General features: G+C 36.8%; 1 protein-coding gene across 1 annotated transcript in view; it reads left to right on the forward strand.

Annotated features, from left to right (window-relative positions):
- Positions 1-23,906, forward strand: part of SLC38A9 (solute carrier family 38 member 9) — a 128,913-nt gene that overhangs the window by 65,758 nt on the left and 39,249 nt on the right. The window contains exons 6-9 of the mRNA XM_007944180.1: positions 695-865; positions 10,687-10,746; positions 17,463-17,660; positions 19,624-19,731. Of these exons, the coding sequence (XP_007942371.1) occupies positions 695-865; positions 10,687-10,746; positions 17,463-17,660; positions 19,624-19,731 (537 nt within the window). The remainder of the gene's footprint in view (positions 1-694; positions 866-10,686; positions 10,747-17,462; positions 17,661-19,623; positions 19,732-23,906) is intronic.

Genomic DNA, 23,906 nt, shown 5'->3' on the forward strand with positions numbered 1-23,906 from the left:
CCAGTCGCTACTCGCCAAAGTAGGAGGTGGAACAATGTTTTGTATAGTATGTTATGCCAATTGAGCTTGATGTCCCCTGCGACTTGGTCCCAAGCCTGCAGGATCAACTACTCGGTCCCTCTGGATAGCTGGCTGTGACCAAGCAATGACCATAACCTTGACCCTTGTCAGCTCTACTATACACTATCTGCCTATCTTTTATACTGTAATTTATATTTCTTCAGCTGATAGAAAAGGATAACCTTCTACCTAATATTTTCTATCTTTTCTATTAGTTAGTTTTGTTATTAACTCACTTACCTGGAATTTAAATTGCCATGTGGTATAAAAAATAGTTGTAAGAAAACTTTTCTCCATATTGCTATCTGACTATGCCAAATCTTAAGTACTATTTTCTGTCACTTACTGATGGGTTTGTCTAGCCTTGGTTATCAGTTGTTTTTATTAATTGATAAATTATATGATGCTGTAATCCATTTCTCAGATGATCTGTTCTATTTTCATTGATTTATTTTTGTATGGTCATTCTATAATGGTTTAGTTACTGTTATCTGATCATATGTTCTGGTATCTGATGGCTGAATAGCCATAATCTCTTGCTAAATATTTCAAGTTTACTTTGGAGAACACACATAATGAATATGAAATATATTGATCAATGTCTAATTTTTTTCTTTCTCTTTTTTTTATCTAGCTTCATTGGATACTACTACCTGGGAATATCCAGATGTCTGCAGATATTACTTTGGCTCCTTTGGGCAGTGGTCAAGTCTTCTTTTCTCCTTGGTGTCTCTTATCGGAGCAATGATAGTTTATTGGGTGCTTATGTCTAATTTTCTTTTTAATACTGGAGAGTTTATTTTTAGTAAGTATCCATATCATACATTAACACAGTTACTTTCAAATACAATTACTACTTTGATGTTTTAGTTCCAGTCTTAAATTGCAGTCTTGGATAAATGAAATAAAAATAATTTTTATAATTCTGGAAAATAGATTTGGTTCCATTTGTGTCCTATGGTTATGATCTCAAAATGTGTATGTTCACTTACAAAAACTAATTTTTGAGTAAATAACATTTTTTTTTTTCAAAATCTCTAGTTAACATAAAGTATTTCTAAGCCTCAGAAGATGTTTTAAGCACTATTTCACTCTTTACCACAAAATTTCAGTGTAACAAAAAAGCTTATAAGGTTTGTTGGTGTTGTTGCTAAAGAGTCTTGAAGTAGACTCTAGGGGAAAAATTGTAGTCCCTGTTTTCAGAAACATTAGTATCTAAAATTAGGAAACAATAGAATAATGGAAATTTTGTGGTAAATAAATGATTTATATAGCACAGAACTGTAGTCTGTTCAGGTAGACTCAGACCAAATGCATTTTATAATTTTTAGTTGGATAGAGAAAATTCATTTTTTTCAAATAACATCCTAAGGATTTTTTTCCTGATGTCTGTTAGTAATAAACTTTAGCATATTTATAGCTTCTTTAAACAAACTCTACATATTTAAAATCTAGATTTACATGAAAGCCAAATTTCAAAATAACTTCTGAAATGCTCACAATAACTAACTTCACTAAAAGATTTTTTTGGAAAGGCAGAGATAATGTCTATTTTTATTTTAAACAATAAAACTAGCACTTTAATTAGATATTTTACTATGAAGCATTTTTATTGTATAAAATTATGAAATACTTCACACTATGAAAAGAATACAAAAACTAATGTAAAGTCCTAGTGTACCCATGGCTCAGGGCTTCTGGGGTGGGTTTATTTAAGACCAGGCCCTAGATAGGTAAGTGGGCACATGGCTTGGGGCTTCTGGGCCAGCTTTATTTAAAGCCGGGCCCCAGAGAGGTAGAGGGGTGCGCGGCTTGGGGCTTCTGAGGTGGCTTTATTTAAGGCCAGGCCCAGGATGGGTAGGTGGACACGTGGCTTAGGGCTTCTGGGATAGCTTTATTTAAGGCTGGGCCCCTATAGGTGTGGAAGTGAGCAGACTGGTTAGGAACAACTAAGGGAGACAAACTTGTCTGTCAGTTTGTTGTCTTGTGGTGGAGTTGTGTGTGGCTGTGAAGCTGGAGGCTATGCCACCAGTATTGCAAGATGCCAACGGGGTTACCCATGATGGACAGGTTTCAGTGGCGGTTCAAGACTAAGACTCAGAAGAAGGAAGAGGCCGTCCACTTCTCAAACACTTGGCCAGTGAAAACCTTACAAATAGCAGTGAAACACTGTCTGATATATTACTGAAAAACTTTATGAATAGCCCTGAAACATAGTCCAATACAGTGGCAAAAGATGAGCCCATCAGGTCAGAAGACTCTCAAAATATGACTGGGGAAGAGCTGATTCCTCAGAGTAGAAAGGACCTTAATGATATGGATGGATTAAACTTTCAGGACCTCCACTGGCTGATGTGGCACAACTCAAAATGAAAACAAACAGCTAAACACATCCATTAATAATCAGAACATGGAATGTACGAAGTATGAATCTAGGAAAACTGAAAGTTGTGAGAAATGAAATACAGCCATAAAGATCAATATCTTAGGAATTAGTGAGCTGAAATGGACTTGTTTTGGCCATTTTGAATCAGATAACCATATGATCTGCTATGCCGAGAGTGAAAAATCGAGGAGGAATGTCATGGCATTCATCATCATAAAGACTGTTTCAAGATCTGTCCTGAAGTACAATGATGTCAGTGATAGTATAATATCCATACACCTACAAGGAAGACTAGTTAATACAACTATTATTCAAATTTAGGCACCAACCACCAAAGCCAAAGATGAGAAAATTGAAGATTTCTACCAACTTCTGCAGTCTGAAATTGACCGAACATGCAATCAGGATGTGTTGATTATCACTGGTGACTGGAATGCAAAAGTTGGAAACAAAGAAGAGTCACTGGTAGCTGGAAAATATGGCCTTGGTAATAGAAATTACTCTGGAGATACCTTTTTTTTCAACAACATAAATGATGGCTATATACATGGATTTCACCAGATGGAATACACAGGAATCAGATTGACTACATCTGTGGAAAGAGACAATGGAGAAGAAGTTCAGTATCTTCAGCCAAAACAAGACTAGGAGCTGATTGTGGAACAGATCATCATCTGCTCATATGCAAGTTCAAGTTGAATTTGAAGATAAATTAAGTCCACAAGAGCCAAAATATGTCCTTGAATATATCCTTCCTGAATTCAGAGACCATCTAAAGAATAGATTTGATGCATTGAACACCAATGACCAAAAACCAGAAGAATTGTGGGATGACATCAAGAACATCATCCTTGAAGAAAACAAGAGGTCATTAAAAAGACAAGAAAGGAAGAAAAAAACAAAATGGATGTCAGAAGAGACTCTGAAACTTGCCCTTAAATGGAGAGTAGCTAAAGCAAATGGAAGAAATGACAAGATAAAGGAGCTGAACAGAAGATTTCAAAGAGCAGCTCCAGAAAACAAAGTCAATTATTATAATGAATGTGCAAAGAACTAGAGTTAGAAAACCAGAAGGGAAGGACACGCTCAGCATTTCTCAAGCTGAAAGAACTGAAGAAAAATTTTAAGCCTCAAGTTGCAATATTGAAGGATTCTATGGGCAAAATATTGAATGATGCAGGAAACATCAAAAGATGAAAGGAATACACAAAGTCACTGTACTAAAAAGAATTTGTCGATGTTCATCCATTTCAGGAGGTAGCATATGGTCAAGAACCAATGGTAATGAAGGAAGAAGTTGAGGCTGCACTGAAAGAATTGGTGAAGAACAAGGCTCCAGGAATTGATGGAACACCCACTGAGATGTTTCAACAAATGGATGCCCTGCTGGAGGCACTCACTGACACCAAGAGATTTGGAAGACAGCTACCTAGTCAACTGGCTGGAAGAGATCTGTATTTGTAGCCATTCCAAAGAAAGGTGATCCCACAGAATGTGGAAATTAGCCAACAATATCATTAATATTGCATGTAAGTAAAATCTTACTGAAGATAATTAAAAAATGGTTGCAGCAGTACATTGACAGAATTTCCAGAAATGCAAGCTGGATTCAGAAGAGGACATGGAACGAGGAATAGCATTGCTGATGTCAAATGGATCTTGGCTGGAACCAAAGAATACCAGAAAGATGTTTACTTGTGTTTTATTGACCATGTAAAAGCATTTGATTGTATGGATCATAACAAATTATGGATAGCATTGAGAATGGGAATTCCAGAAAATTTTATTGTGCTCATGAGGAACCTGTACATAGACCAGGAGGCTATCATTCAAAGAAGGGGATACTGCATGGTTTAAAGTCAGGAAAGGAGTGCACCAGGCTTGTATCCTTTCACCATAGTTATTCAATGTGTATGCTGAGCAAATAGTTCAAGAAGCTGGACTATATGAAGAAGAATGTGGCATCAGGATTGGAGGAAGACTCATTAATAACCTGTGATATGCAGATGACACAACTTTGCTTGCTGAAAATGAGGATGACTTAAAGCATTTACTGATGAAGATTATAAAGACTATAGTCTTCAGTATGGATTACACCTCAATAAAAAGAAAAATGCTCACAACTGGACCATAAACAGCATCATGATGGATGGAGAAAAGATTGAAGTCGTCAAGGACTTCATATTACTTGGTTCTATAATCAACACCAATGGAAGCAGCAGTCAGGACATCAGATGATTTATTGCATTGGGCAAATCTGCTGCAAAAGACCCCTTTCAATTTTCAGTTGCCTCTTTTGTATGTGAGAGCTGGACAATGAATAAGGAAAACCAAAGAAGAGTTGATGCTTTTGAGTTGTGGTGTTGGAGAAATATGCTAAGAATACGATGGACTACTAAAAGGGCTAACAGATCTGTCCTGAAAGAAGTGTGGCCAGAATGCTCCTTGGAAACAAGGATGGCCAGACTTCATCTCACCTACTTCGGTCATGTTGTCAGGAGAAACCATTCCCTGGAGGATATCATGCTTGGTAAAGTAGGGGGTCAACGAAGAAGGGGAGGGCATCAATAAGATGGACTGACACAGTGGCTGCAACGATGGGCTTAGCTATAGCAAGGATCGTGAGGCTGACAGAGGACTGGGCATTGTTTTGTTCTGCTGTTCATAGGGTCACTGTGAATCAGAGAGAACTCGAAGGCACCTAACAACAAAAACAGTGTGCCTACTAGTGAGCTTTAATAAGGGTTACTGTTTTGTCATATGTAAATAAAATGTTACACATAGAGTTGAAGTCTATGAGTACTCCACCTTAATTTCATTTTCTGTCTTCCCTAAATTTGGTATTAGTCATTCCCATGCATGATTTTGTACTTTTACTTCTTAAGTATATAACCAATGTATAGTATTATTTTGCATGTCTTTAATCTGTATAAGGGACTCTGGTCATGCAGTACTTAAGACATTTGGCTGATAACCAAAAGGTCAATGGTTCAAACCTACCACCTACTCCTCAGTAGTCTCTGAGGCAGTCTTGGAAACCCACTGGGAGTTGTTATGAGTTGGAATCAACTTGATGGCAATGAGTTTGGTTTGATTTGGTTTGGTTTTTTAATCTATATAAATAGATTTTGTAACTTGCTTTTTTCTCAGTCACCATTTTTTTTAATACATGTACTCTCCAGTTCATATTATGTGCTTTATTTATAGTATTCCATGATATGAACATAGTGTAACTTCTTTACCCCTTCCCTTGTTGATGGACATTTAATTTGTTTTCAGTTATTTTGCTATTACAAAGTTTCAGTAAACATCCTTGTTTCTGTCTTCTTTTCTTGTGTACAAATGAGAAAGTTTCTCCAGGATTTGTATCTATGAGATAATTACTGGAATTAAGGATATTCATATTTTCAACTTTACTAGAAATTTCCAAATTGTTCTCTAGCATGCTTGTACAGTTAGTTTCATTTCTATGAACAATTTATGAAAGTTTCCCTTGTTCCACATCCTCTCTTACACTTGGTATTATCAAATGTTTTTCATTTTGTAATTCAGGATGTGGTTTTAATTTTCATTTCCTCTCATAAGACATTTTTTCTTAATTAGATTGGCCATTCAATTGCTTGTTTATATCCTTTACCCATTTTTTATTGAATTGTTGACATTTTTCATGTTTATTTTTAGGAGAGGTTTGTAAAGTTTGAATACTAGTCTTTTGTTCCTTACTGTGTTGCATATATCTTGTAGCTGGTGGAGTGTCTCCATTTGCATATGGTGGCTCTATTGTTAAGGAGTTTTTTAAATTCTACTTTCAAATTGATCAGCCTCTTCCATTATGATCTTTTACTCTTCCAAATACATTTTAGAACGAACTTGTCATGTTTCACAAAAAATCCCAAGGAGAATTTAATTAAAATTGCAGGAGAGATTTAAAGAATTTGCTGCTAACCAAAAGGTTGGCAGTTCAAACCCAATAGCCGCTCTGTGGGTGAAAGATGAGACATTCTACTTCCATAAAGATTTACAGCTTTGGAAATCTTATGGGGCAGTCCTAGTCTGCCCCATAGGGTCCAATGAGTCAGAATAAACTCAGTGGCAGTGGGTTTGGTTTTTGGTTTTATCAATCAATGAGGAGATTTGATTGGAATTGCACTGAATGTATAGATATGGAGAAAATTAAGTCTTCCCATCCATGAGTTCTGGTGACATAGTGGATTGGGCTGCCAACCAAAGGGTCAGTGGTTCAAACCCAACAGCTGCTCCATAGGAGAAAGATGAGTCATTCTCCTTCCATAAAGATTTGCAGCCCCTGCAATCCTATGGGGGCAGTTCTGCTGTGTCCTATAGAGTTGCTATGAGTTGGAATTGATTTAATGACAGTGGGTTTCCTACCCATGAGCATGACTGGCATGCTCTTGGTGCTTTTTCCATTGTTGAAAACTAGATCTCAAAGCAATACTCATGTTCTATTCTATTATTTTTATAGTTTTAGTTCTTACATTTAGGTCTTTGATACATTTTGAGTTAATATTTGTATACAGTGTGAAGTTTAGGTCCATTTTCATGCTTGTGGAGATCCAGTTTTCTTAGTACCATTTACTGAAGAGAGTACTTCTGCCTTGGAATAGATTTAGCACCCTTGTTGAAGTTCATTTGGCCACAGATGAATTAATTTTTTTATAGATTCTCAATTCTATTCCATTGGTCTTTGTGCCTATTATTATACCATTACCACACTTTTAAAATTACTGTAGCCTTTGTGTGTTTTAAAATCAGGAAGGGTGAGTCCTCCTACTTAGTTCTTTTTTCAAGTCACATGTGTCATGTGTTTGTGTCCAAGTTTCCCTTTTTTTTTATAGGACACCAGTCATTGGATTTAGGGCCCACTCTAATCTAGTATGCCTTCAGTTTAAGTAGATTATGTACATAAAGATCATCTTTCCAAAGAAAGTCATGTTCTGGGGGCGGGGTCATGAATTTTTGAGACACACTTTTCAAACTGTTGTCAAGATATTATTAGCCTTGCATAAGTCTTTCACATCGAGGAGTTACATAAGGATTCATAACTTCCAATCTTAAATCACTAATATAACCCTATAAAACCTAAAACACTAAACTCTTTTATTCTGTCTTAAGAAGCATCCAGTAAAGATGAATATTTAATATTTTACTAACTTTATGACCTTATAACCTAACCTAGCATATGCTACCATCTCATTTAAACCTCACAATAAGACTACATTTTATTAATGTTTAATTAGATGATTATACAAAGTTAACATCAAACAGAATAAAGTTAACCCCTCAGACTAGAAAGAAAACACAGCTTAGTATCAGCATTCAGAACTTGGCCAGAGGCCAACTGTGACACAGACCTTGAATTGCTCATTCAGGTACAAGTTGAAACTGGAAAGAAAACAAGTTCACAAGTGCCAAAGTACAACCTTGGGTATATACCACCTGAATTTAGAAACCATCTTAAAACTAGATTTGATGCTTTTCATACTGTTAACCAGATACCAGATGAGCTGTGGGGTAGCATCAAGGATATTATACATTACAAAAGCAAAAGATCATAACAAAGACAGCAAAGAAAGAAAGAACTTAAATGGATGTCAGAAGAGACTCTGAAGCTTCATGTTGAATGAAGTATGGATTACTTATGAATGTAAGTGAGGATATGGAACAAATTTGCTAAAGCAAATAGAAGAAATGATAAAGTAAAAGAGCTGAATGGAAGATTTCAAAGGGCAACTTAAGAAGACAAAGTAAAGTATTGTAATGACATGTGCCAAGTTTGGGACATAGAAAAGCAAAAGGGAAGAACATGCTCAGCGTTTCTCAAGCTGAAGAAAAAATTCAACCCTCAAGTTGCAATATTGAAGGATCTTCTGGCAAAATATTGACTGATGCAGGAAGCGTCTAAAGAAAATGGAAGCAATACACAGAGTCACTGTACCTTTTTGGTTGACATTCAGCCATTTCAGGAGGTAGCATATAATCAAGGACTAATGGTACTGACGGAAGAAGTCCCAGCTGTACTGAAAGTATTGGCAAAAACCAAGACTCTAGGAATTGACAGAATACCAGTTGAAATGTTTCAACAAATGGATGCAAGGCTAGAAGCACTCATACATCTGTGCCAAGAAATATGGAGGACAGCTTCCTGGCTAACCAGCGGCAAAAGATGCCCATTCCAAAGAAAGGTGATCCAACACAATGCAGAATTTATTAATATCATATATAGTAAAGTTTTGCTGAAGATAATTCAAAAACAGTTGCAACAGTACATCTTGTTTGAAAGCAGAAAATATCAGGAAGGTTTACCTGGGTTTTATTGATTGTGCAGAGGCATTCAGCTATGTGTGTCATACCAAATTATGGATAACATTGCTAAGAATGGGGATTCCAGAACACTTAATTGTGCTCATGAGGAATGTACACATAGACCAAGAAACAGTCTTTCTAAAAGAACAGGGAACACTGGATGCTTTACAGTCAGGAAACGTGTGCATCAAGGTTATGTTTTTTCACCATAGTTATTCAATCTGTATGCTGAGCAAGTAATCTGAGAAGCTGAACTATATGAAGAAGAGTGTGGCATCATATTGTATGGAAAGTGAATTTGCTCTGTAAATTTTCACAAAATCACACACAAAAAAATGTGGCATCTTAATTGGAGAAAGACTCATTAACAACCTGTGATATGTAGATAACACAACCTTGCTTACTGAAAGGGAAGAGAACTTGAAGCATTTACTGATGAAGATGAAAGACTACAGCCTTCAGTATGGTTTATACCTGAACATAAACAAAATAGAAATCCTCACAACTGGACCAAAAAGCAACGTCAGGATAAGTGGAAAAAAATTTTGAAGTTGTCAAGGATTTCATTTCACTTGGATCCACAGTAAACTGCTCCTTGGAAGCAGCAGTGAAAAAATAAAATGATGTATTGCACTGGACAATTCTGTGCAAAAGACCTCTTTAAAATGTTAAAAAGCAAAGATATCACTTGAGAACTTAAGTGTGCCTTACCCAAGCCAAAGTATTTTCAGTCGCCTCTTATGCATGCAAAAGCTGGACAATGAATAAGAAAGACTGGAGAAGATTGATGCATTTCAATCATGGTGTTGGCATAGAATATTGAATATACCATGGAATGTCAGAAGAACAACCAAATCTGTCTTGGAAAAGAAGTACAGCCAGAATGTTCTTTAGAAGGGAGGATGTGGAGACTTCATCTCATATACTTTGGTTGTGTTATCAGGAGGGACCAGTCCCTGGAGAAGGACATCATGCTTGGAAACGTAGTTATGTTGTTAGGTGTCATTGAGTTGGTGTCGACTCATAGCAGCCCTACATAAAACAGAACAAAACACTGCCCAATCCTGTGTCATCCTCAAGATTGTTTCCATGTTTGAGCCCATCGTTGCAGCCACTGTGTCAATCCATCTCATTGAGGGTCTTCCCCTTTTTCACTGACCTTCTACTTTACCAGCATGATATCCTTCCCCAGGGACTGGTCCCTTCTGACCACATGAACAGAGTATGAGAGTTGAAGTCTGGCCATTCTAGTTTCCAAGGAGCATTCTGGATGTACTTTCTCCAAGACAGATTTGTTCAGTCTTCTGGAAAGGTAGAGAGTCAACAAAAATAGGAAACCCTAAGGAGATAGACTGACAAAGTAGCTGCAACAATGGACTTTAGCATAGCAACGGTTGTGAAGAGACACCAAACAGGCAGTGTTTCACTCTGTTGTATATAGAGTCACTATAGATAGGAACCAACTTGATGGCACCTAACACCAACAACAACCACTCTTATTGCCTATAAAATGATATAAAGCCCAACTATTTGCTTGTGCCTTTTTCCTTTGCTATGTCGTTTAGTCTCAGTAGTTCTTGTGAGCATAAAAATTACTATACAGTGTTAAAATCAAAAACCAAACCCACTGCCATCCAGTTGTTTCTGACTCATAGCTACCCTATAGGACAGAGCCAAACTGCCCCATAGGGTTTCCAACGCTATAAATCTTTACAGAAGCAGACTGCTTCATCTTTCTCCCTTGGAGTAGCTGCTTGTTTCAAACAGCCAACCTATGGGTTAGTAGGTGTATGCTTTAACCACAGTGTCACCAGAGCTCCTGTTACACAATAGATCTTTTAAATTTTTATAGATAAAAGAGTGATAAATTTAGCATCTTCATTCTATTTAAAAAAATTTTTCCCCTTTGTTTTTAGATTTTATTCATCACATTAATGACACAGACTCTGTGCTGAGTACCAATGATAGCAACCCTGGTAAGTCATTTGTAATTAAAAGTTTAGTTTGTTTCTTTATTCCCCAGTTTGTTCCCAAAGGGTTTAAGACAGAACCTATGACTTTATTTTAGAGAAATGATTAGCAGAAGCTCTATATCATTATGCTGAGCCACTGCTGAATTGTTGGCAATCAGTGTGTTTAAAACAAGCCAACAAAACCTCCAGTCAGTTAGGCTGGAAATATTTAATTTACGTTATACAACTCACAATTTTAGCTCACAGTAATAGTATCCATATTTGCCTGTGAACAAGCAACAAACATTTTTATGAATGTATATTACTGCTAATCATATTGGGTGATGATTATTTTCTCTTTAGAAGCCTAATTTTCTGTTGTTAACTTAGTTTTATTTATTATTTTAGTCATTAATATATAGAATATACAAATGTCATCTGTAACTTATAGAATAATTTCCTAATAATGAGCAAAGGTTAGTGAGTATGGAAAAAATAAATTGAATCTGTAGGAAAAAAAAAAATCTTAATTTCTTAGAAAAGTTTCCTTTAATTAGTTTATTTATTAAAATAAATCCTTGAGGCCTTTGGTTTAACCCAGTATGACAGTCAAAGGGCAAGTGAATATAAAAAGAATGAAGAGTGGGAGGGAGAGGGAAAGGAGGAGAGTTTAATGCTTAGGTGACAATGAGCTTCTGTTAAAGATGATGGTATCATTTGGGAATGGATAAGGATGATGGTTGAACAGCATAATGAACATAATTAATACCACTGAACTGTACATGTGAAGATAGTTGAAATGTCAAATGTTTTATTACATATATATTTACCACAATAAAAAATCACGCACACAAAAAGCTGATGTAACATTGTTAACAGTTAATACTGCTAACCTTGAATATTACCTAAAGCTTTCATGTATTTAGGTTTCAGGAATTAAATTGATGCCATTTTTCTGGAGGTATACATTGATCACTAAGAGGACAATTCATTCAGCAAATACTTATTAAGCTTAATATGTGTCAGGAACTATTCTAGGCTCTAGGGACACAATAATGAATGAACAGACAAAAGTCCTCATAGAGCATACATTCCATTGTTTCCTATTCAGTCTATCCTTTGCTCTGTAGTCATACCTGATTAGCCTGATGTACATACACACATACACAAACATCCATTTACCTTTGAATAATTATACTAAAACTTCTATGCCTTATCCATTATGTCCTGCTACTCATATGTCAGTTTGTTGTACCGTGTTGGCTTGTGTGTTGCTGTGAGGCTGGAGACTATGCCACCAGTATTTCAAATACCAACAGAGTCACCTATTGTGGACAGGTTTCAGTAGAGCTTCCAGACTAAGAGAGACTCAAAAAAAGGAAGGGGCTATCAGTTCTCAAAAAAATTTGCCAGTGAAAACCTTATGAATAGCAGTGAAACACTGTCTGATACATTACCAGAGAACTTTATGAATAGCCCTGAAACATTGTCCAAGATAGTGCCAGAAGATGAGCCTCTTGGGTCAGAAGGCACTCAGAATATGACTATGGACAAAGTGACTCCTCAGAGTAGAGTCGACCTTAATGATGTGGATGGAGTAAAGCTTTCAGGACCTGGATTTGCTGGTGGCCCAACTCACAATGGGAAGAAACTGCTGCAAGCATCCATTAATAATACAACATGGAATATACAAAGTATGAATCTAGGAAAATTGGAAGTTGTCAAAAATGAAATGGAACTGTAAAGATATCCTAGGCATTAGTGAGCTGAAATGGATTGGTTTGGGCCATTTTGAATCAGAAAACCATATAATCTACTATGCCAGGGATGACATATTGAAGAGGAATGACATGGTATCCATTGTCACAATGAAAGTTTCAAGATCTGTCCTGAAGTACAATGCTATAAGTGATAGGCTAATATCCATATGTCTACAAGGAATACCAGTTAATACTAATATTATTCAAATTTACACACCAACCACCAAAGCCAAAGATAAGGAAATTGAAGATTTTTACCAACTTCTGTATTCTGAAATTGATCAAACATGCAATCAAAATATGTTGATTATTACTGGTGATTGGAATATAAAAGTTGGAAACAAAGAAGAATCACTTGTAGTTGGAAAATGTGGCCTTGATGATAGAAATGATGCTGGAGATAACATGATAGAATTTTGCAAGACCAGCAACTTATTCATTGCAAATACCTTTTTTCAACAACACAAATGGTGACTATACACATGGACTTCACCGGATTGAGTACACAGGAATCAGATTGACTCCATCTGTGGAAAGAGGCAATGGAAAAAATCAGTATCTTCAGCTAAAACAAGGCAAAGAGCTGACTATGAAACAGACCATCAACTGCTCATGTGCAAGTCCAAGTTGAAGCTGAAGACAAGAGAAGTCTATAAAAGCCAAAATATGACCTTGATTATATCTCGCCTGATTTAGAGACCATCTAAAGAATAGATTTGATCCATTGAACACCAATTGACCCGGCCCGCAGGTCAATCAACGGAGACCCTGAGGGAGGGAGTGAGGAAGATGGGACAGAAGACACGAGAAATGGAGACAAGACAGGAGTTCTGATCAAGTCTCAACTTTATTAAATTCAGAACAAAGCATATATACTAGAAGTGACGTTTATCAAAGGGCAGTTACCTAAGGCAGTGCTGGATGCCAGCAATTGGTGCAGAAAATATGTTTAAAGGTATTAAGTAGCTGATAGGTATAAAGAAGCCCGTGCACGCGAATTAGGCAACAACTGATTGGTAGGCAGCTAACAAAGAAAGCTCTAACTGATTGGTCAGGTAAAGAAGGCATTTCTAAGGAGTACTGGAAAGTTTATACAAACACTATTTAAAAGGTCAAGGTATGGTTAGTATGGAGAAATAGAAAGGACATAAGTAAGAGCCTTTTGTTTTATTAAAGATCGCTGTCTCTGAGAAGCATCTTCACAAGACCAGATTCCTGGCTCTCCACAACCAATAACTGAAAACCAGAGGAATTGTGGGATGACATCAAGAACATCATCCATGAAGAAAGCAAGAGGTCATTAAAAAAGACAGGAAAGGAAGAAAAGACCAAAACAAATGTCAGAAGAAATTCTGAAACTTGCTGTTGAACAGAAACTGGCTAATGACAATGGAAGAAATTACAAGAGAAAAGAGCTGAACAGAAGATTTTAAAGAGCAGCTCAAGAAGACAAAATAAAGTATTTAATGAAAAATGCAAAGACCTGGAGTTTGAAAACCAAAAGGAAGAACATGCTCAGCATTCCTCAAAGCTGAAAGAACTGTAGAAAAAATTCAAGCCTCAAGTTGCAATATTGAAAGATAGATCGGGCAATCTACTTCTGTAGAAATACTCCCTCGGAAACCCAAGGAGGGGTCACTATGAGTCGTAATCGACTCAATGGCAGTGAGTTTGGTTTTCTTTTGGTATGGACAATATATTGAATGATTCAGGGAACATCAAAAGAAGATGGGAGGAATACACAGAGTCACTATACCAAAAAGTATTGGTTGATTTTCATCCATTTCAGCAGGTAAAGAACCAGTGATATTGAAGGAAGAAGTCAAAGCTGCACTGAAGGAATTGGTGAAAAACTAGGCTTCAGGAATTGACAGATTACCCATTTTATTGAAAATGGATGCTGTGCTGGAGGCACTCTCGTCTATGTCAAGAAATTTGGAAGACAGCTATGTGGCCAAATGACTGAAAGAGATCCATATTTTTACCCATTCCAAAGAAAAGTGATCCCACAGAATGTGGAAATTATTGAACAATATCATTAATATTTACACACAAGTAAAATCTTGCTGAAGATAATTCAAAAATGGTTGCAGCAGTATACTGACAGAGAACTTCCAGAACTGCAAGCTGGGTTCAGAAGAGGACTTGGAATGAGGGATATCATTGCTGATGTCAGATCTTGACTGAAAGCAAAGAATACCAGAAAGATGTTTACTTGTGTTTTATTGACTTTGCAAAAGCATTCAATTGTGTGGATCATAACAAATTATGGATAACATTGAGAAGAATGGGAATTTCAGAACACTTGATTGTACTCTTGAGGACCCTGCACATAGACCAGGAAGCTGTCATTCAAACAGAACAGGGGGATACTGCATGGTTTAAAATCAAGAAGGGAGTGCATCAGAGAGTGCGTATCCTTTCATCATACTTTTTCAATCTATATGCTGAGCAAATAATCCAAGAAGCTGTACTGCATGAAGAAGAATGTGACATCAGGATTGGAGGAAGACTCATTATCAACCTGTGATATGCATATGACACAACTTTGCTTGCTGAAAGTGAAGATGACTTAAAGCACTTACTGATGAAGATTAAAGACTACAATTTGGAGTATGGATTACATCTCAACATAAAGAAACCGAGAATCCTCACAACTGGACCAATAAGCAGCATCATAGTAAATGGAGAAAAGATTGACGTTCTCAAAGATTTCATATTACTTGAATCCAACAACCAACACCAATGAAAGCAGCAGTCAAGAAATCAGACAAGGTATTGTACTGGGCAAATCTACTGCCAAAAACCTCTTTAAAGTGCTGAAAAGTAAAGATATCTCTTTGAAGACTAAGGTGTGCCTAACCAAAGCCATGCTATTTTCAATCGCCTCATATGCATGTGAAAGCTGGATAACAAATAAGGAAACCTGAAGAAGAGTCGATGCTTTTGAGTTGTGGTGTTGGCGAAGAATATGGCTGGTGCCATGGACTGCCAGAAGAACTAACAAATCTGTCCTGGAAGAAGTGCAGCCGGAATGCTCCTTGGAAACGAAAATGGCTAGACTTCATCTCATCTACTTTGGTCGTGTTGTCAGAAGGAACCATTTCCTGGAGAAGGATATCATGCTTGGTAAAGTGGAGGGTCAACGGAAAAGGGGAAGGCCCTCAACTAGATGGATTGACATAGTAGTTGCTAGGCTGGGCTCAGGTATAGCAAGGATTGTGAGACTGGCACAGGACCAGGCAGTGTTTTGTTCTGTTGCACATAGGGTCATTGTGAGTCAAAGCCAACTTGACAGCACTAACAATAACAACATCCCTAACTTCAGAAGTTTCAAAAGATCAAATTATATCCTTAACTTAAAAGAGAAAATTATCCAATGCAAACTGATAAAAAGTAGTTTATTAATATCTAATAGTTTTATTTCTTCACCAAAAGGGAGTCAGTTCTTCATTAACTTCATGAATATACAGTCACACAATTACATTTGAAAAGCACAATCATCAAAGTCCATTGACTTTGCACACAAAGATATTTTATCACACTCCTTGTTATAATTGACAACAGTACTTCATGATTCTTCCTCTAATGTTTATTGTGAACAGTGTGGTAAATAATGGAATTGTTAGATAAACTATCTCAATTAAGATAAAGAATTACAACTAAAATTTACCAAACACTTAATGTGCACACATTGTTCTAAATGTTTTACAGCAACCCTATAAGGTAGATACTATCATCCCTGCTTTCTGAATGAAGAAATAAAGACAGAGACATCACATAACTAAGTGAAAGCGTTGGGATTCATTATTCAGTCAAGTTACCTCCATTACCTGTGTTCTTAACCACAATGTTTATTAACACAGGAAAAACAAGTTAATTTACTTCTCTCCAGAGTGTAAAAGAAAAGAGCACATGTTAAAATGCTGACTAAGAGAAAACGAAAAAGAAAGTTAAATGCTTAGGTTTGTGGCATAGTAATGGATAGAGAAGAAAGTTGAAAAAAGAACTTGAAATGAATATATTACTTTCCCTTTGACAGATTATGAATACGAGTGACTTTGTTTACTTAGTATGAGTATTTTTCACTCGTATTAAGAGTTTTTGTTTTTTCACAAAGCACTGATTATTAGCATAGTTTTATTAAGAAATTAGAAACACAGTGAGAATGGTTTGTATACTATCTAATAGCAGAAATTGTCCCTTGCAAATCAGTGTTAGGAAAAATACATTTTGCTGACTTTCTGGTTTTCTATTATCACCCAGATTCTTAGGCTGTTATCAAGTGTCAAACTGCCAGAACTGTGGATTACTGGATTTCCTGGTTTATAAACTAATCACTGCTTAGGTTAGGGATTATTGTAGTAGCTGTTTCAGTGATATCTACTTTTTATTTCAAACCTACAGTTTTTATTTAGAAATCTATGAAACTTTGTGAAAACTACTCTTTGGTTTTTATAGGAATACAACAAACAGTTGTGATGAGTGGTGTTTTCGTATGTTGAGTAAGACCAGATACCATCCAGTCTGGTATTTTCTCTCTGGCGATGGAACTGATGGACATTTACTGTGATATATTTGTAGTAGAAGTTAGGGACATACTTGAAAAATTTTTTAAGATTCCCTAATTTTTAATTATTTGTTTACAGATAAAAGATTCCTAAGGAGCTCTGGTATCATAGTGCCTAAGGCACTTGACTGCTAACCAGAAGGCTAGCGGTTCAAACCCACCAGCCACTCCTCGGAAGGAAGGTTGGGCAATCCTACTTCCGTAGTGACACTGCCTCGAAAACCCACGGAGGGGTCGCTATGAGTCAGGGCTGACTCGACGGCAAATAACAACAACAACAACAACATGTCTAAGGAATACCTTCTTTTTCCAAGAAAGGAAAAATTTAGTGCTCATCAAGCGTCAATCTCTGAGGGCAGTTTTTTTCTATTTTTCATGATCTTCTCTAATCTGGTGCTTTCCTGTTACAGTGATTTGTCCAAGTTCCAGGAGCGGTGGCCATCCTGACAATAGCTCTGTGATAATTTTCTATGCCAACGACACAGGAGTCCAACAGTTTGAAAAGTGGTGGAATAAATCTAGGACAGTGCCCTTTTACCTCATAGGGCTCCTCCTGCCATTGCTCAACTTCAAATCACCTTCGTTTTTTTCAAAGTTTAATATCCTAGGTAAGCCAAGGCACTGTGTTATGGAACCTCGGTGTAGTCAAATACATAATGGACTCTGTGGAAAAATAATCTGACTGCTGAGAGAATTACTTTCCAGACCAGTTCATCTATGTTTGATTTCTTCAGTCATATGTTACCTTGTTTTGGTTTTCTTTATGGAATTTAGCACTGAGAAAATGTAGTTGACCATTTCAAGTCTTTTCTTTTTTTTTTTTTTTGAGACATGAGTTAACAGTTTCCCACTGTATACTACCAAGCAACTCTTTCTCATTTCTGATGTGGGAAGACTAGAAGATATGGACTACATTTTCAGTCCAAATTAGATAGTAGTGAACTCTAAGCATTAGAAATATTAAAAGTTTTTGAGGAACGTTATAGAATATTTTTTCCTTCAGTGTATATTTAAGAGTATCACAGAATTATCATCTAACTTTCAATCTGGGAGATTATTCTCTGGTTCAAGTTCCTTAGGTTTATTCTGCTTATTTTCCTTTCCTGAGTGCTTTCTCTTTCTTGGAACAGTATTACCTCCTTAAAGGAATAGACCTTTGTGTAAGCACTGTTTTTCATAGTTAACTTAAGGAATGTTTTGATCCCATCTTCTTTTATAACACTGAGCCTTAAGATGGTAGAAGCAACCCCCATGAGTTCTGATGAAAGCTCATATCTGGTTGTCTTAAGGATATCACTCAGAAGTAATTGATAAAAACCCATATAGACCATAGGACTTCAGCTTCGCCCCATAGATCTGATCTCCTGATAGGCAGGCTAGAGTAAAAAATAAGATTATCTGTAACATCAGAGAAACAGGAGGTGCCTTTTGGGTTTGTAAAAAACCAAAGGAGGAGGTAAGGATATGACTCTATCTCTATGCCTCAAAACAGAACTCACTATAGGACCGCCTTAGACACACAGAAAATGAAGAGTTGTGGTTATGTAAGCTACGGCCTTTTGCTTTCATCCTTTCTGAAGCACCTATCTCCAGACCACAGTAGGGCATATGTAGTACATTTGTAGTTTACTGATTTGCTTGCTGACTTTCCTATGGAACAAATCTTTTAAAAGTTAGCATATAAACTTACAGAAAGATTTGCTCAAGTGAGCAAAGCAGTCATCAAACTTTTAACAGGTTGGTAATTCTCCAGCTCCTGCAAGATATTCTGCTTTGGCCAATGTACTTTCCATTTCTTTTAAATCTCTAGCTTCTTTAGAGGAATTAGCATCTAGCAGGCTTGCTGAGTTTTCTCACTCTACTCCACAATGACTGGACTTAATCCCTTACAGGGAATAATCTAACTTCTAGACCACTAAAAATTTGTGAATGCCTATTTTACTCTATCTGTGATACCTGGGACTGGAATCTGGAATCTTTGCATCTAACAAGTTGTACTACGCAATCAAACTCTCCTCTAGGCACTGGAGCAGATTGTTCATTGATTATTTGGTTTATCAGCTTTCTCAAATGTGTTTATGATCTCCATTCATTACTTTTCTCTCTGTACTTTCTGTGTGAGAAATAGTACACTAATAATAAATTAGTATTGTGACAATCTTTTCCCGCCTATTTTCTACCTCTAATACTTCAAACACAAAGTAAGTTTCATATTTTTTCATGTAACCTTACAATTTCGTAATGGTCTCTGCTTGTATCCTCCATTAAACTCATCTTAAAGTAAACTGAGTGGTTTTACATTCAGCAATGTATGAGCTACCTTCATCTAGTTCATCTTAGGTCTATCACGTAGCTTTGGGGGGCTTCTTTGTGATGTTTTCTGATAACTCACTTAGATTGTTTCCTAGAGAGTAAGCTATGCTTTAGATCCCAGCTGGGTTTTAGTGGAATAATCATGGACTCAGAAGATAATTTTCCATACTCTGCTAAGAATGTTGAAACTAAACTTGATTTTCAAAAATCTGAGAAACACATGAAGATAATAAACCATTTCTGAATTTTTTCTCACAGGCACTGTATCTGTTCTCTACTTGATTTTCCTTGTCACCTTGAAGGCTGTTCGTTTGGGATTCCATTTGGAATTTCATTGGTTTACGCCTACAGAATTTTTTGTACCAGGTGAGCTGCTGTACCTAAATAAATAGTAAATTGCAATGTGATTTTTAAGCTAACCATTCTTACATGCTATTCTAAAATAAGTAAATTTTTTATGCTGATCATTTTTATTAATGCTCTTAAGCTTAATTCAGGATAGCAGTAGAGATTACTTTGGTTTTCTTGAAGTTAGAGGTAAACAGGACCCTTTGTCATTTCAGCTTGAGAATGGAAGTTACGTTTCAATTAGAAAATCAAGAACTCATTCTCTAGATTTTTTCTGAAGAGATATACCCCTAGGATTTCAGACTTAAACCTGGTCAGTGATTAATGTATGCAAATAATAACTGCTCATTAATATAATTATTGCCCTTACAGGCTATTCTGTTTTTCAGGCTAATTTGTTATTGTTGTTGTTATGTGCTATCGAGTCAGACCCGACTCATAGCGACCCCTCCTTGGGTTTCCAAGGCAGTATCACTACGGAAGTAGATTGCCCCATGTTCCTTCCGAGGAGTGGCTGGTGCGTTTGAACCGCCAGCCTTCTGGTTAGCAGTCAAGTGCCTTAGCCACTATGCTACCAGAGCTCCTCAGGCTAATTTAGATGATGATTATTAAATGTTTTCTTCCTTCCCTCTCTCCTGCCCTTTTTTTTCATGGTTATAATTTGGCAGCTTCTTCAGTATCACCCAGATTTAAGAGTGTATTGAACATGATCAAAGCACTGTGAAACAGTGAAAAGTAATGCTAAATGAGGAGACATTAGGAAAATGGAGGTGACTTTTACCCTAGTTAGGAGCTCTGGTGGCACAGCGCCCAAGTCACTTGACTGCCAACCAGAAGGTTGGCAATTCAAACCTACCAGCTGCTCTGTGGAAGAGAGATGGGGCAATCTACTTTCATAAAGATTTACCACCTTGGAAACCCAATGGGAGTCTCTGTGAGTCAGAATCAACTTGATGGCAGTGGGTTCGGTTTATTTTTGGTTTCACTCTCTAAAGGCACCCTGGTGGCACAGTCGTTAAGTGCTTGGCTGCTAACTGAAAGATTGGTGGTTTGAACCCACCAGAGGCTTGGAGGGAGAAAGATGAGGTAGTCTGCTTCCATACAGAGTACAGCCTTGAAAACCCTATGGGGCAGTTCTACTCTGTCCTATAGGATAGATATGAGTGGGAATCTATTCCAGAGACTCAGTTTGGTTTTGGTTTGGTTACTCTCTAAAGTCTATACAGGTTCCCCCACTATCCAAAAGAACATGCCTATGAAAATTTCCATAAGCTGAAATGGCATAAAGCAAAGAAGCAGTTACCATTAATTTATATGGGAAAACCTCCTGAACATTCCTAGACCCAAAAAGTAACCTACGATATCATACCAAATGACATACAACCTCTAATAACACTAACATACAGTGTTCACAGACACAGTTCAAAGCTATGACAAAGCCATGACAGCTTATGCTGAAGTGCTGAGTGTAAGTCCTGAGCGAAGGATCTTGGCAGTGCCACCCTTGCTGCCAGGGTTGCATGCTGCTTCTAACTAAACTAACAGCTCACTGTAAGACAAACAGTGAACACTAGTTTCACTGTTTGCCTTTTATCTGAAAAGTAAAAATCCTCTTGAGATTACTTTCATTAGTACAGGTACATAATGTAGGTCTTTCATAAAGAAGTGGCATAAACTGAACTTTTGAGAAGTAAGGGATACCTATATCTGTAGTTGTTTACCAGTCTTTTTGTTTCTTTTGTTGTAATATACCTGGGTTTTCCAAGTTTATTGAGTTGATGGTCGTTGGAAGTTGTCATTTATGTTAATGTAAAAAATTTACATTAATTTTGAGTCTTTGTGGGCTTCTGATTCAAACAGAAGCCCACAAAGACTCAAAATTAATGTAAATTTAGGATAAAGTGCAGGGGCTTGAAAAGCACACTTCTTTCCCAGATTGTATTTAAAACTGGACACGGATAAAAATGCCAACTTCAAGCTAGTCCTTCCATTGATGGATAAAAATAGTCTATGATATTATTTTCTAAAGTTAGGTCTATTGTGCTTTATATAAAGTATGCTAAAAGTTGCTGCTAATAATAGGACATTAGAGAATAGACATAAGGGACAGGACAGGATAAATAGCTATTTAGAAGACAGGAAAAAAATCTATTTAAATAGATATGAAGCCATTTATTTCACTTTATTTCATTTCTAAGTAATTTGAAAAGCGACTCATAAGGACTTAAAGAGCCTTGTGTTAATTTTATGATGCTGAAAACAATTCTATATTATGATTGAAGAATTTCTCAGGAAATGAAAATATACCATGAATCTTCTTCTCAAGGCTAATTAAGAATCAGAAAACTTTGGAGGGTGTGAGTCTTTACTATCCTGATGAAAAAATCACATAAACATATAGTTCAAATTGAGTCTTCATTTGTGCACTCTTGTTTCTAAACATTTCTTTATGATGCCATAGCTTTCATCAACCTTTTCCTCAGGTAATAATTTTCCCAGGAAAAATAATGAGGTTGCACCTGTTTATTCATTTCATTCCATCCTTTCTTGCCCACTCAAGAACTTTACTCTTATGGTTATCTCTTCTTTCTCATTAATCATGTATCATCAAATTTTTCCTCTACAGAATTATTCCTTCTAGTTATATAAACCTATCTCCCAATGTGAAAAACAAGAACTCATACGACCCCACATCCACTGTAGCTGTTGCCTTTTTCTTTGCTTCCCTACAGAAAAAATCTTAGATAGAATTTTCTATGCTCATTGTCTCCACTTCTTCCATTTGCTTTGAACTCACTTCTTTCAGGCTTTTGCTCTGGTCACTCCACTGGAACTCATCTTAGTGAGACAACCAATGACTTGTCTTGCCAAATCCAATGACCAGTGCTCACAACTCTTACTCTGCCTGTCAGCAGCATGGGGCACATTTGGTTATTCCTTCCATCTTAAAACAATTTCCTTACTTGGTTTCTAAAACCTTACTCTCTCTTTATTCTACTTAACTGGCTATGCCTTCTAATGTTCCTCATGGAATTCATCCAAGGTTTACTACTCAAACCTCTTTTCTCTTTACCCCTATTCCTTTGTAATTTCATCTAGACACTTGATTTTATATGTTGTTATATGGTGATTAGCCTTAATTTTATATCTTTGGCCTACATCTGTCCACTAAAATCTATAATCATATAACCCTTCTACAACTCTACTTGGATGTCTACTAGATATCTCAAACTTAACTTTAAAAAAAAAACTAAAAACTAAATATGTGTTTCTTTGCCCACCTGCTTAACCTCCTCTCCTTCCAGGCTTCTCTATCTCACAAAATAGTAGCTTTAATTTTCCAGTTGCTCAGGCCAAAAACTTTGGTGTCATCCTTGATTGTTTTCTTTCTGCAACCCCCACCTACAGTCTACCTGCAAATCATGTCAGCTCTACTTTCACAATAAATTGAGAATCTGACTACTTCTTAGCATTCCACCAATAAGAACTATATCAAACCACTAATCTGTCACCTAGATTATTGTAATAGCCTCCTAACTAGTCTCACTGTTTCCTCCCTGTCTCACCCCCTGCTATAGTTTGTTCTTTACCTAGCAGCTAGAGTGAGGTTTTTAAAACATAACTTGCAAAAGGTTTTCCTTCCTCATTCAAAATAAAGCCAAGACTTTACTATACTCCACAGGGCCTCATATGCTCTGGCTCATGGCTGCCTCTCTGAGGTCATCTCCTGCTACTTTCCCTGTCTCAGGAGGCTATTAGACCTTGCTTGAAAACAGGATTCACGATGGAACTTCTAAAGTCAGATACGAAAAAAAGAAAAGTTGAGGTCACTGGTGCTGTAGTTTAATTTATTCACTCTCTCTGAATCAGCATAATATCGAGAAAAGCAATGATGATGAAAACACAATCAGAACCTTGGGGATATACCCAAAGCACTGCTTAGATAGTAACTGAAACTTGGGCGATAAGTGATCTAGTGTACAAACTCTGTCTCACTGCCTGCTTTCTCAGACTACTTCCAGTACCAGCTGTGCCAATCAACAGACATCAAAATGGAGTTAGTAGTTGTAGTTGTTGTTGTTGTTAGGTGCTGTTGAGATGGTTTCAACTCATAGAAGTACAACCCTACGTGCAACAGAACGAAGCATGCCTGGCACTGGGCCGTCCTCACAACTGTTTCCATGCTTGAGCCC

This window comes from Orycteropus afer, unplaced genomic scaffold, assembly GCF_000298275.1.
Source record: "Orycteropus afer afer isolate SDZICR_OR568_19922 unplaced genomic scaffold, OryAfe1.0 scaffold00122, whole genome shotgun sequence".
Classification (NCBI taxonomy): domain Eukaryota; kingdom Metazoa; phylum Chordata; class Mammalia; order Tubulidentata; family Orycteropodidae; genus Orycteropus; species Orycteropus afer.